The 13,321-nt window shown below is 55.7% G+C and overlaps 5 protein-coding genes across 5 annotated transcripts; all 5 read right to left on the minus strand.

Annotated features, from left to right (window-relative positions):
- Positions 1-1,317: 1,317 nt before the first annotated feature.
- On the minus strand, positions 1,318-2,705 carry BO86DRAFT_350687 (60S ribosomal protein eL15). The gene is made up of 5 exons (XM_025669391.1): positions 2,666-2,705; positions 2,477-2,563; positions 2,064-2,220; positions 1,767-1,993; positions 1,318-1,713 (listed from the first exon to the last, which is right to left on the minus strand). Exons 2-5 carry the CDS (start codon positions 2,561-2,563, stop codon positions 1,573-1,575), a joined length of 612 nt encoding a protein of 203 aa, XP_025521708.1. The 5' UTR covers positions 2,666-2,705; the 3' UTR covers positions 1,318-1,572.
- A 507-nt stretch (positions 2,706-3,212) lies between these two features.
- BO86DRAFT_393943 (uncharacterized protein) lies at positions 3,213-5,419 on the minus strand. Its single transcript, XM_025673126.1, has one exon. It carries the CDS (start codon positions 5,267-5,269, stop codon positions 3,635-3,637), a length of 1,635 nt encoding a protein of 544 aa, XP_025521709.1. The 5' UTR covers positions 5,270-5,419; the 3' UTR covers positions 3,213-3,634.
- A 509-nt stretch (positions 5,420-5,928) lies between these two features.
- BO86DRAFT_414342 (GNAT family N-acetyltransferase) lies at positions 5,929-8,083 on the minus strand. The gene is made up of 2 exons (XM_025674831.1): positions 6,262-8,083; positions 5,929-6,206 (listed from the first exon to the last, which is right to left on the minus strand). Exons 1-2 carry the CDS (start codon positions 7,695-7,697, stop codon positions 6,089-6,091), a joined length of 1,554 nt encoding a protein of 517 aa, XP_025521710.1. The 5' UTR covers positions 7,698-8,083; the 3' UTR covers positions 5,929-6,088.
- A 312-nt stretch (positions 8,084-8,395) lies between these two features.
- BO86DRAFT_393945 (putative proline utilization protein PrnX-like) lies at positions 8,396-10,381 on the minus strand. Its single transcript, XM_025673127.1, has one exon. The coding sequence runs from the start codon at positions 10,152-10,154 to the stop codon at positions 8,715-8,717; it is 1,440 nt and encodes a 479-aa protein (XP_025521711.1). The 5' UTR covers positions 10,155-10,381; the 3' UTR covers positions 8,396-8,714.
- Positions 10,382-11,395: 1,014 nt separating this feature from the next.
- BO86DRAFT_327252 (cyclin family protein) lies at positions 11,396-12,709 on the minus strand (the record flags this gene model as incomplete). Its single annotated transcript, XM_025668603.1, has 1 exon — positions 11,396-12,709. One exon carries the CDS (start codon positions 12,707-12,709, stop codon positions 11,396-11,398), a length of 1,314 nt encoding a protein of 437 aa, XP_025521712.1.
- Positions 12,710-13,321: the final 612 nt, after the last annotated feature.

Genomic DNA, 13,321 nt, shown 5'->3' on the forward strand with positions numbered 1-13,321 from the left:
AGAGAGGGAGGGGGGGGGAAGTCGCAAGAGGATGCGCAAGCCATAATAAAGAGACCAACAGTCAAGACCTGGGTTGCCTAAGACCTCAGGCTTCCCCGCTTGGCAATGAGCCACTGGTGACTGCAGTGACTGCACCATAGCACACCGTACGGTAAGTTAACTGTACAGTACCTTAACAAATCAGGATCAGGAACCGTTCCATTTTCAATTACTCTCTGTCCGTCAGTGCTACATTCAGTCTCGTTATCCGCTAACCCTCCATATGGATCTACGACCCTACAATCCGTGACGTCTATGACATGAATAGACTCAAGTCCTGCTTTAGGCGCCGGAACGGGGGTTCCAGGTTCCAGTTTCAACTTTCCAGCCGCGGATACTGCACAGTGCCTAGCACTGAACTGTACTATTTTTACCTACGTTTTGTCTACCGGGAACTAAACCAGCTCCTTGGAATCGGGGGCTAGTCTACGGAGTACGTAGTTCCAGCTTTCCAGCTGTCTGTCCGATGGGGCAAGCTCGCATCCTGCAAATGAAGCGCGCCCGTAAGTCGCCGTACATGTCTTAGACCTGTCCATCAGCGTGGCTGACCTGACCCTTTTTTTACGAACCAACACGGGATGCGATGGGGACTATCTGCCTCATGGAGGCGAGTTCAACGACCCATTTCGTAGTGGTTTAAGGCGAGAGAGAGAGAGAGAGAGAGAGAGAGAGAGAGAGAGAGAGACTTGTGTCGGTTCTACTATCTATATTTGCCAGTGTACTGTATATATCCCCAAGGGGTCCAATTTGCAGGCACCAATGGCAAGGGCTGGCTGGCTGGCTGGCTTGGTCTTCCTACTATCGGTTATTATACATGTTTCGAGATGACCTCACCCGATACATTTCCGTAGCAGGCTAGCTTGATGATGTATGAAGTGATGACCGTCGATGAGACAGACCATCGCAATGAAATCATGGTGGCCGGGTTCTGACACTGGGTGGGGTGGGGTGCATGGTGCACAGCCATTCTCTCTCCGGTATGTAGATCCATGGCCTACCCTCCGAGACGTAGTTCTCGCAATGTCGAGTCTCTCCGTAGAGTTGGTTCTTCCCCATAGCTGATGGGCCACCAAGAGACTGCGGTGGGAGTAACATGCAAGACAATGTTGCTAAGGACCTCGACTGGACCGAATACCCCGTATTGCGGATGCTAATGCAAGTCCCCCAAACTAGCCAATCGAGGCAGCCATGCCAATCTACAACCCCCAAACTACAAAATCTACACTACGAACCCGCCAGCTTTTCACAAAGAAAAAAAACAAGATATAACCCAGAAAGGAAAAAAAAAAAAGCCATACTTCGTTAGGGGGAATTAAAAAAAAAGACCAATGAACCCGAGAAGGAAGAAAAATTTTTGCTAACATCCGATCATTGAAGATCCGTTGCATTATGCTCGCACCACGACAGTCGAAAGACCTGCACACAGAAACGAGTTTTTGTATCGGAGTAAACACATCCACAAGCATTCCAGCATGCGTTTTCCATTTCCAACACTCTCCTCCACACCACCGCTCAGCAGCCCCGGGGCTACATTTAACGGTAACGCCAGTAGCTCTGGGTGTTCTGGAGCTTCCAGGTGTGGCGGCGGCCAGCCTTGGTGTTGTTGTAGCGGTGGCCCTTGTTGATACCACGGGACTTCTTGCCGGTGGCGGTGAGACCACGGGACTCGCGGTGCTGGCGATGGGGTTAGTCTCGGACGGAATGCTCGGGGCGAGGGCCCAACCAACCTTGTGGACGGGGTTGCAGATCCAGTTGATGCGGGCATCGCGGCGGATGGCCTTGTGCTGGGGGTCGACGAGGATGACCTCGAAGTACTTGTAGGTGGAGTCCTGGTTGATCCAGTAGGAGTTCAGGACGCGCAAGTTAGCGCAGCGGCGGCCAACACGCTCCTCAGCGGTAGCACGGAGAGCGCGCTGGTACTTGAGCTGGTTAACACCCTGGTTGGTGGGCTTGCCTGTACATCCCTTGAATTAGCTACGTCTTCTCGAAAACCCTCCATTCATGAGGCGGAGAAAAAAGCATACCGTAGGTGGCACCCTTGGGGACGGGGCGCTTGCGGCCACCGCGTCTCACGCGGATACGGTAGACAACATAGCCCTGCTTGGCCTTGTAGCCGAGACGACGAGCCTTGTCGGGGCGAGAAGGACGGGAAGCACGGTGGATGGCGTTCAGTTGACGGAGCTATATTGATGCACTCTCAGCAAAGTTCAACGAGTGTATAGCAAGACACACAGAGGCTCCTGGAACCCTCCTGGTTGTGCCACATCCATCATCCGCCGGCGATGAGTAGAAAATTTTCTTTCGGTGGGTCGTCTTTTTTCGAGCCGCCCAGCAAAAACACTCGCGTGAAGTGTATTCCTATGGCATAGCATACGAGCGAAAACCACCCTCCGGCGGGGAGATGTTAAATCGACGACATTTGGGGGGGAATTCTCACCTCCCAGCAACGGACACGCAGCAGGAAGCGGATCACGTCGGACTGCTTCTTCTTCTGGATCTCTTCCACGTACTTGAGGGCACCCATCTGGACGGTGAAAATTCGTTAGTTTTGGGAAATTTGGGTTGGTCGATGCGATTCTGACGGTCGCGATGGGGATTGCGGGCGAGAATGGAGGCCGTAACGTACCTTGTCGGCGTGGCAGGTCGTCGATTGTCGTCGTTGTCACGAGTGAGAAGTTCGAGAAGCAAGATCTCTTCAACCGTTCAGCGACCTTGTGTGTGGGACGCTAGGAAATTAGGCGAGCCCCACCCGGACCAATGAAGTGGTGGGTGGTACTGAAGCCTGAGGCAGAGGTGAGATCACGGGACTGCTGAGATTTCGCTTCGCCTCAGGCAACAAGGCATGCAGCTAGCCCCCCTTCTGGGGCGGACTTAGTGATTGGGAGTAACATTAGTTAACTAATTAATACCTCTACCTGAATCACAAATAAGTAAACTTAACTCTGCGAGAAACTAATCATTAGATGAACAAGTGATCAATCTACCAGATCCAATATAATATGGCACACTCAATACTCAGCCATCGTCAATCGAACCATAACCTCAACATCATAGCCTGCAATGAGCAAAGTTCTTAGCAAGTTGACAAAATCAACTGGCCAGGAAGGACCGACAATTGCATCTGAATAGGTACATCAACCCGACTTCGAAATCCTAACCCCCTGAAAATTCGGGGAAAGTATATTCACTGTCTTTGCTCGGTACAAAGCATTCCATGATCCTCGTAGCTCGTCCAGATAACTTTAACTTATCGTCTCGGCCTCCCTTTGTATTGTATACTAGATCTGGTGTATATATTTGCCGCTACTCGTAGCGGCAAATAAAAAAATTCAAGTCACATTCTGCAATTTGACTGTGAAATCAAACTTTGCATCTCAGCTAGATCGAGTCCAGTTAAAACACACAACCTGAAGATGAATTAGTGGGAGCTATTGTATATTCTCACGACCCCGAAAGGCATGCATGCATGCATGCTTAGATCGATTGATATCCCAATCCCACCCTGACCAAGGAAAAGAACAACCCATAATACTCATAACTCATAACATTGACCCTCCCCCATCCACACTAAACACCCAACCCTCCCAAAAGACAGCTAATACCCCCACAAATCCCCACCCCCCTTCACCATATCATCCTCCCTCAGCACATGCAACCCCGTCTCCCTCCCCTCCTTCCGCCGCTGCCGCTTCGTGACCATCCGACTCGGCGTCAGCGGCGTCACGGGCGTGAACGGCATGTAGGGGCTATACGGGGTGGGGATGCCCGTCCGCGGGGCCCCGTGGGGTTTGACCGGCCGCTCGAGGACGGTCAGCTTGGTGGCCGGCGCGCTCTGCAGCGGGTAGGCGTCGCGGAGGGGCAGGCTGCGTCCGGCTGCGGGTCCGCCATCGGGGCCTGCTGCTGCTGGGCCGAGGGGCTTGGTCAGTGTGAGAGGGGGAGGGGCGTTGCGGGCTGGTTTGCGGGGGTTTGTTGCGTTGGGGTATTCAGGATTAGTGGAAGAGAGGATTCCTCGTGGCGTGGGGAGGGCCGGAAGGCCGGTCTGGGATTGCGGGAGGTCGTCTGTGCTGTAGGGGTCTGGGTGGTGGTACTGGTACTGTTGCTGCTGCGGTGGTGGGTGGGTGAATTGTCTCTGTGCGCCGGGTCGTTGTGCACCGCCGACATGCATCTGCGCGGGCAACGGCGGAACCGGCGGCGGCGCCGGGTGATAGATCCTCGGCGTCAGCGGCGAATGCGCGTACGGATCGTCCTCGTCCTCGTTCTCTCGCGCCGCGTGATTCCGCGGCGAGGTGATCGGTGAGGAGATTGACATCTTCCGCAGGGGCAGCCCCAGACGCGGCGAGCGGAGTCCCAATCCCCGTCCGCTGGCTCCCTTGGGAGAGGAGACAGCTGCAGCACTGAGGTTGGCGAGCGAGGTCGACGACTGGTCGCGACTACTCGAGAACAGCGACAATGAGGAAGAGATCCTCGACAGCCGGGACGGCGTGCGAGGCGATGTCGGCACCTGCGCGGGCGCCACCGGCGGGTCGGTGAACGGGTTGCTGTTCACTGTACCCGTGGGCGAGACGTTGCGGTCTTGCGGACTGCTGCTGCCGCCGCCGCCGTTAGCTGCCTTAATCTCGTCGTGCTCCATCACAGCCGCATACAGCATCTCCAGGTCCTCCTGGGCTTTGCGGCGGTCGGAGGCGACGACGCCGTCGTCGAAGGTCGCCAGGCTGATGCTGCTGCTCGGGTTGGAGAGCTGGGACTGCGACTTCTTGTGCGAGCCGCTGTGTTTGCTGAAGGTGCTCCAGGAGCGGTTGTTGTTGTTACTGTTGTTGCTGTGGCGGGTACCAGTGTTGGTGGTATATCCGGGCATCGGGGGGATTGGGCCTGGCCCAATCCCCCCGGGACTGGGGAGGTGGACACTGATCGGGGTGACGGGGCTGGGATCCATGCTGGGGGGTGGTTTCATGGGTTGCATCATCTGGACTTGGAGGGAGTAGTTGGAGGAGAGGACGGCGCGGCGCAGACGGCGTCCGACGACGAGGAGGAGACTCAGCAGGAAAATGACGCTGAAGAGATAGGCGGCGATGATTCCGCTGATCTGGACGGCGAGCAGTGGTTCGTCGAGGGTGAAGGTGGTGGTGGTGGTGGTGTCTCGCTCGGAGGCAGGTGATGCTGAGCCAGCAGCGGTTGTTGAGAAGAAAGAGAGACAAAGAAAGAAGACGAGACTGTCAGTACTGGAGATCATTCTTCGCCTCCTAAGTCAACCTGGACAGGAGCTGGGTGTTCTATTTGAATATCACAGATCAAGCGGCCGAGGGGAAGGTGATGGATCATGTATCGACCATCTTCATGTGGAGTGATGTGAAGAACAGAAACACAAAATCGGGAATGAGACCGCCCATCATGTTTGAGATACGACAGGGAACAGGCGATACCCTTTATTCAATGACCGTCCCGAGTGATTGGATGTGATGGCGTGAAGAATTGGAGGAGGAGGAGCCGTGCCAAGGGGTGATGGTGATGGGAATGAGGGCAATCCCCCGCTATCGTTGGCCGCATACGCGCCCGCCCTGCAGGCCCCGGCACATTTAGCATTTAGTGACCAGCTAGTCACATTCGGCGCGTGAGCGGGGAACTGACTGGCCGTGATGGCCATGCAGCTATTTTCTGTAAACTTTCAGATGCCGTGTCGGTCTGTGCAGATGTCCAGATGTCCTGTCATGATAAGGAACTGAAACTCTGGGTTCTATTTTGGTGGGAGACGTTAAAGAGTGGAGCCCTAATCAAGGGTGAGTGATGGGCAATCGGTGAAAGCTTAATCGGTCAAGAAGTCGCAGACTGGTCACGGCCCACGAGGGCAGACAAACAGCGGTAGGTCTACACATTTTATTAAGATATTGAGTTCGTTATGCTCTTGCGTTCCCGGTTTCATTACTAGGTAGCTAGATAGGTCGTAAATAGGTAGGCAGAATCTACCTTGTCGTAGACATTGATCAGGTATCGTGAAGAACTCTCCTCGTGTAACGTTCCCTTTTCGAGATCGCATCCATCATGAAGCACACTGCTAGGTAGCAGGACTCTCCCATGAGTCCCGCTTGATCTTCATCAAAGCCGACTGCTTGTGCGGGAACGTCACCTCCCCTTCCTTGTAGAAGCCCGCTCGGTGTAGGTATCCGATAAGCCTATATCAATCATGTTAGCTGAATGCCTCTGTGAAGCAGGCGAGAGCAACCCTACTTTTCATTGTCCACTCTGGGCTCCAACATCACCGTCTGCGTCCGTGGATCTGCCAAGAAGCAATAATGCACCAAGGCACTCAACCAGACCGCCACACGATGTGGCCCGCGGAACTCCTGCTCTCCCACCAACACATGCAGACCCCGATCATAGTTGTCCACCCCCCCGGGGGCCAACGGCCCCAGCTGGTCTTCCTTGACCCAGTAGATCTCGAAGTAGCCGAACGGCTTACCGTCCCAGCATCCAATGACGGGGAAACTGTGGCGACTTCGGAGATTGTTGCGCAGAAACTCCTCTTGGTGACTGGCCGGGCCTGCCTCGCCCCAAGCGACGTTGACTCGCGGCTCGTTCATCCATTTGTGTAGCAACTCGACATCGGAAGGCCCTGGCACAGGGGTCACCGGTTGGTCGATGCTACTGTTCGATGAAGTGTGAGCATGCTTGGCCCCGAATGGGTCGGCAGCGGAGGGCCCCAAATATGGTACGCGGAATGACAGGTACTGTTGTAGGCTGGGAATGTAGCGAATATAGAACACATCACCCTGATGCGGGGGTTTGGGCCGGATCGGATGGCGGATCCCGTTGGTGAAGGTATACTGTGTCGGGGCGGGGGGGAAGTAGGTGGGGAGATGGCTGGTCGAAGCAAACGGGCCCTCGTTCGGGGTATAGGAGGCGGTCTCCTGCCCCGCCGGATTATTGAGGTACATACTCGCGCGCGACGGCGATGCGACCCGCTGGATGAAGGGCGAGCCCGATATCGCCGGCGGGATATTCATCTGGGGAGACAGCGTGAACACGAACAGCCTGGGGTCGATCTGCCAGAAGCTGCGCCGGCTCACGAACATACGCGCCCACGCCTCGGGGTTGTAGGGCTCGGTCCCGACCGACGAGTCCTCCGAGGCGATCAGGCCCATGCGCTCGAGCTTCTGCAGCAATGTGCGACCCTTGAAGAACCCTTCGCGTCGGATGGAGATCCGCCAATCGCCCTGGGGCCGGCCCGTGGTAGGAGTTTTGGCGCTGGCCTCGGTGGTCAAGTAACGCTGGGGCTCGGGTTCGTGGAAGTACCACCAGAGCGTCACCCAGAGCATCATGGCGATCTGGCGCGTCGGCGAGCTGACCGGCTTGTACTCACTACTAGGTGGGTCGACGATGTACGAGATGTAGAGCGAGTCATTGCGCAAGGTGGGGGAAGTGAATCGGGTGTTCACCAGCTCCTCCGGCGATTGTCGCTCCCGGCCGCGATGCTCCTCCGATCCATCGGTCATTGTCGAATCCGCATTCTCGACGGGTTTGCTGGAGTTCAGAACGATGCTCCAGCCGGGGAGGACCACATGGTGGCTCTGTTGACCGTCGTTCGACTTGAAGCTAGCCCCGCCAAAGACGGGTGACACAGTGAAGGTCTGCCCGTTGGGCAGATGGCACATGCGATTGCGCATCTTGAGAAGCCCGTAGGAAGCAGCGACCTACATACAGAGAATGAAGAAGATCTGAGTCAAGAAGGGAGGACGAGAAGGAGGGGAGATTTAAAAGTAAATAAAATAAAATACAAGCATACGAGACTGAGGGGAAACTAAGGCAGACGGACGGTGGGATGATGCGTCGCTGCCCCTCCCCCCGCTGGCGATCGCGCCGTCGTCGGTGAACGGCCGCTTACAGCCTCGCGGGCAGTCGTGTCTTGGCCCCAACACTGCGATTCCCAATCAGGGTTGCAGGCAATCGCTCTGCGACATGGTTCAGCCTGGAGAGAAGACACCGTGCATTAGAGGACACGGCAGTGAGAAGTCACGTCGAGTCGTGAAGATGAATTGAAGCCGGAGAGGGCGAAGAGTAGGAGAGAGAGAGAGAATGTCTCTCGGAGAATGAGTCGAGACGATAAGAAACGACGGGGTTGGTTGATGTCATCGGCCGGATTCTGGATTACAGCTTTCGTTCCACGTTACCGCCCACGGCTCCAAAATTACGAGAATTTACGGCTCTAACCGCATTGACCAGCCAGATGGCGTATGACAAGCAGCGCATTACCAATCTTCTCCTCCATCTCCCCACTCCCGGGCTGGATATCAGTTCTTCGCTCGAGTATTGCCCTGTAAAGAGCCTAAGAAGAGCCTAAAAAAGTCTGCTCACCACTTCTTCTGGACTCCATCTGCAAGGCATCGACCAGTAGAACACATTGTATTGTCAGCATGAAAGTGTAATCGCTACCTAATTAATAATATGAACCAGAAGAAGGGGAAGTAAGGCCAAGGCAGGCCTCGCAAGGTAGGTCTCGCAAAGTACTGCCCAAGAAGTATAAGTCCGAAGGGCGCTCGGAGAGGTCAAGGTTCACCGAAGCCGAACCAAAGTAGTAGCTAGGCCGAATCAAAGACAAGGAAGAAAAACAAGAAAAAGAAATGTAAAGAAAGAAAAAAAAAAAAACAAACAAACAATGTAAGTCATCATTGGATATCATTTCGCTAGAATTCCGCAATCGTCGTACCGATATTCTTCTCCCGTGCCAGTTGGATCAAATCTCCACCAGTCACCAAGTCCATCAATCCCATCCCCACGCTCTTGAAAATCACATTGCCCCGTTCTACCCACTCGCGCAAACTCTTGTGGTCATCGCTGTCAGCGTCACCGTGCGAGGATTCGCGCACAATCAGCAGTTCACCCAGTTCGACCACCTGGTGCGGCTTGATCCCCGCTTGGACGATCTCGCCGGCCTCCTTGAGAGCGGCGTCAAGACTGTCGACCACCACGACCCCGCTGCGCTTGATGTGCTTGTGGAAGTGACGATGGCCCGGAGTGTGCACGCTCACTTCGTCGCGGAGCAGATCCGGCGGGAGTTCCGTCATGTGTGGTTTGTACGATCCAATGGCGCTGATCAACCGACCCTTCTGGCGGCCTTCACGGGCCGTCAGGATCTCGGCGGGGAACAGCGGATCAACGGCCGGGGTGCAGCAGAAGATCGCGTCGGCTTTCCGCAACGCGTCATGCAGGATGCGGGGGTACTCCACAAAGTCGGAGCTGACGGCGGAGAATTTCACATCCCCGCGCCAGCTCGAGTTCTCCGGGGAGTAGATGTCCCGGAGCAGCTGCGCCGCTCGGTCGAACGATCGGTTGATGATGTAGACCCGCTTGACGTCCGCGCTACGGAGGACCAGCGCTAGCCGGATGTGCCAGTATGCCTGCTTCCCCGCCCCAAACACCACAATGGTCCGCACCCGCTTGCGCTTGTTGAGCGTCATGAGGGAGGTCAGCGCGGTCCGGAAGGGCGTCAATTCGTGTGCGTTGATCAATCCAAAGGGCAGACTGTTGCCGTCCAGCAGCGTAACGCTTCCCTGGGGCGAGGTATCTCGGCTGCCCGCACTGGGCCAGGCCCCCATCGTCTTCGATAAGCCGCCTGCGACCGGTTGTTGGTTGACGCAGCCCGCCGCCAGCGACTTGCTGCTACTACTGCCACTGCCACTGCCACCGCTGTTCGTCATGGTCAAGGAGTTGCTGGTTGAGGTGCCTTCTTGCGAGGAGAGGGAGAGTTCGCTGACGTCGGAGGCAATGGAGGCCAGGGATTTGCGCTTATCGATTTGAGCCACGCCGGTTCGGTCGCTCGGGGAGATTTTCGACGCGGCGTCGACGGTGCAGCCCACCTGGGAATTCTTGTCTTGTAGCGATATCACCTTCATGCCTAGCGTGGGGCCCGTGCTTGCGGGCATGAACACGGTGGTGCAGCCATCGGGCCGAGTGATCGCCGTCCGTTGAGGTTGGTAAGTGGCGGCACACCCTTTCTCTTGACTGCCGGTCGAATAGTCACGAAGCGCACGGGCAAGGTTCTCTTGGAGGGAGACAATCTGATCGCGGGAAAGTGAGAGGAGAAGGGAACGGAGTTGCTCTTGGGAGAGGATGGTGAGAGGCATAGTGAGTGTGAGTGAGTCAAGGATGTCTTCTGATAAGATAAGGAGTCTTCGGTCGAGAAAGCGAGAACAAAGAAAGGGAGGAGGAGAGGGGAGGAGGAGAAGTTGGAGCGAGTAGCAAAGAGAGATAAAGAGTTGGGCTTATAGTTATGGAGGGAGTAAATAGTTTGCAAGGATTGTGGTAGAGAAGAGGGGGGGGGGTGGAGGGATTCGTGAAGGAGAGAGGGAAGGATGGGAAGTGGAGGGGGAGGGGGGGAGGAGGGGAGAAGAAGGAAGATGATAATCAAAGCACCATGTTGACACCGGGCCGGAAGCGGATTGGATTGGATCAGCCTTCAGCCCTTTGGCTCGGCGGACGCAGGCGATGACGCCAGCCCAGCTGCTCGGCGCTCCACCTCCGGCTTCGGTGATTGGCGTGTATCAAGCCGATCCGAGGAGGGCTCGAGCGTGGAGACACTGATGCTCAAAGGTACTTGAGATAGATTACTCAGTATAAGATGGAATGTCATTCTAATTGACCTTATCTCCTACTTCTCTGATCACATGGTCTCAGAAAGTGGCTGAGGGGGGACGATTACCGCTGGACTGTTATCTATTGAGGAAGACATCTCCGAGTGTGCCAGGAGCCCGCCAAGCCGATCCGACCCCGGGTCTCTTGGCCGGTCTCGGTCGGGCCCGTGTTCATTGGCCCGCGCTGTGCTATTTCCGGCCATCCTCCATGGTTGAAGTGCCTTGGCGAGGGCAACTCGGTGGGAATTGAAAAAGTACGAGCTGCCCAAACAGGCACAGCCACAAATAGCCGCTTTCGGGAGTTTCATTATTTATCCGTGATCCATTATCTTCCTGACTAAATAGCTAAGTATATGGTCAAACTAACTTACTTACTCCATAACTGATTCCATCAGAGTATATATCCATCCAGCCCTGCGTTTCCATTCTGAGACACCAACTTCTAACATAAATACCCCCCCCCCCCAAAAATTGCCAGAACCTCTTATTTCAAAATGAAAAAAAAAATGGAAAAAAGAAAAAAAAATACAACCTCGAAGAGCAGAAACACGATCAACGCCAGCGGAATGCAGAAGGTAAAGAGTGGCAGGGTATTGGAAGATCGTTCGTAACGGGGGTAAGTGAGTAGACCCCTCAAGTGCTTTTCGCAAATCAATAATCAGAACAAAACATTAAGACATCATCATGTAACAGAGGAGGAGGAACCATCGAGACCAGCTCAATGATATCTAAGTTTAGTGTCGGCGACCGCCCATGTACGACCCCGCGGCCGTGGCGAGAAAGCGGGCCACGAACCCATGACCGCCAGCGGCGACCAGGTGGGCGGGGCCGTGGGGATGAGCTGCGTGTCCAGAATAGCCGAGACGCATCTTCTTGCTGGGCTGAGCGGGCGGCAGACACTCCTCCAGTGGCAACCCACCACCAACAAATGAGGAGGGGCTGTGGCCACCATCCACCACGCGCACGGGCACGGGCTCTTCAAAGCTGGTGATCGAGCTGGAGTTCCGGAGACTCGCCGGAGTGACAGCGCGCGAGCTGGAGGACAGGCTGGACGCCCGCGAGCTCAAGGAAGTTGCAGTATCGGCTCGTGACAGTCCGGGCACATCCTGCGCGCCCGGAGGAGAGCCCGACATCCGACCGCGGGATGTAGGACGCCGGCGGCCAGTCGGGTATGGGTGATAACGATCGGCCGCAGCATCAATTAGCGAGGGGGCGGGAGAGGCGCTATGTGAGCTTGAGCTTGAGCTTGAGACGGACGACGCAGAAGACATGGATGACAAAGACACAGATGAGGCCGGGCTGGCTGCCATCATCCGTCGTTCGGGTTGCTGATAGGCGGCATCCACCACTTGTCGACGGGCATCCAATTTCTGACGGCGCAGGCGGGAAGTCAGGAGATCCGTGGAGGAGTGGAAGCGACGCCAATCTCGGGATTGGCGACGCTCAACTTCGCGCTGTTGCTGTTGCTGCTGCTGTTGCTGGTAGCGACTGCGGATTGGGGCCAGGAATGGCTCTAGGTGCTGCAGCAGGTCGGCTTCCGTGACGCGAGTGTCCCAGTCAAGCAAGAACAGCAGCTGGCGCTCCATGAGGTTGACCTCGGGCAGGGGGAACGCGAATCCGTCATAGCCCTTGACGGCCGTGTACCGAGCCCAGTGCTTGTTCTTGGGGCTCGAGTCGTTCAGGTTCTTGGCTGCAAGGATGAGCGAAGCGAGGAAGATGCGATGGACGGTACAGCGCATGCCCTTGGCCACTGGGGGCAAGCGGGAACGCAGTCGCGCTAGGTAGACTAGCGAGGTCATCAAGGTGGGCACCTGAACCTGTGATCGAGCAACCAGGGAAGCAATGAACGTCTCTACCGAGGGGAGTGGTGGTAGAGTCGCATCCATGGGAGGTGTGCTGGGAGGTGTCGGCTGTCCGTGGGCTTGTTGTGCCGTCACATGCGCTTCGCAGCGGATGACCTGTGAGGCCTGTTCGGCCAAGTGCGCAACCATCCCCCGCGACACCGGCTGCATGATGAATTCATGCAGGGCTGCCCGGTTCAGATCCATGGTGGTCGTTGTCGTCGCTGTCGTAGTGGCAGCGGAAACCATGTTGGGGGTGCTGCTAGAGTAGGCTAGGTAGGGATGAGCGGTCATCGTGGGCAAGACCGTGCAGAGCAGAGGAAAGGGAGAGAAGAAACAGGTACACTATTTCGTGTGGCAAGCAATACAGTCGACCGGATATTGTCGAGGATATATTAGAGTAGCTGAATGAATGTACGTCAGTCCTGCCGGCAGGAGAGGAATGCGTGGTTGTCGCGTCAACTGTAGTTGGGGAGCGATCGCTATGGGGGTGCGATGGGTGACCGGGACTGAGACACGCTTTGAGACACCAAGTGGATGCCGGACGTATCTGGAGGAAAAGTGTAAAAGAGAGAGACCGAATGAGACGATGAAATTGATTTGGGTAGTAGTGGTGAAACCCCGGTGGAAAAAGGAATGGAACTGTTGACGATATTGAGAAAAGAGAGCGCATTGAACCACCCAGCGAAGAGGGCTTGATATAAGGAAAAGCCCTAGGGTGCCCAGTGGTGCAGGATAGAAGAGGGGGTGGGTGGGTTTGAGGAGACAGTATGCGCGCAACAGAAAAAGGCTGGCGCTGCAAGGACGGCGACGCGCAGA

Source organism: Aspergillus japonicus (assembly GCF_003184785.1).
Source record: "Aspergillus japonicus CBS 114.51 unplaced genomic scaffold BO86scaffold_138, whole genome shotgun sequence".
Classification (NCBI taxonomy): Eukaryota; Fungi; Ascomycota; class Eurotiomycetes; order Eurotiales; family Aspergillaceae; genus Aspergillus; species Aspergillus japonicus.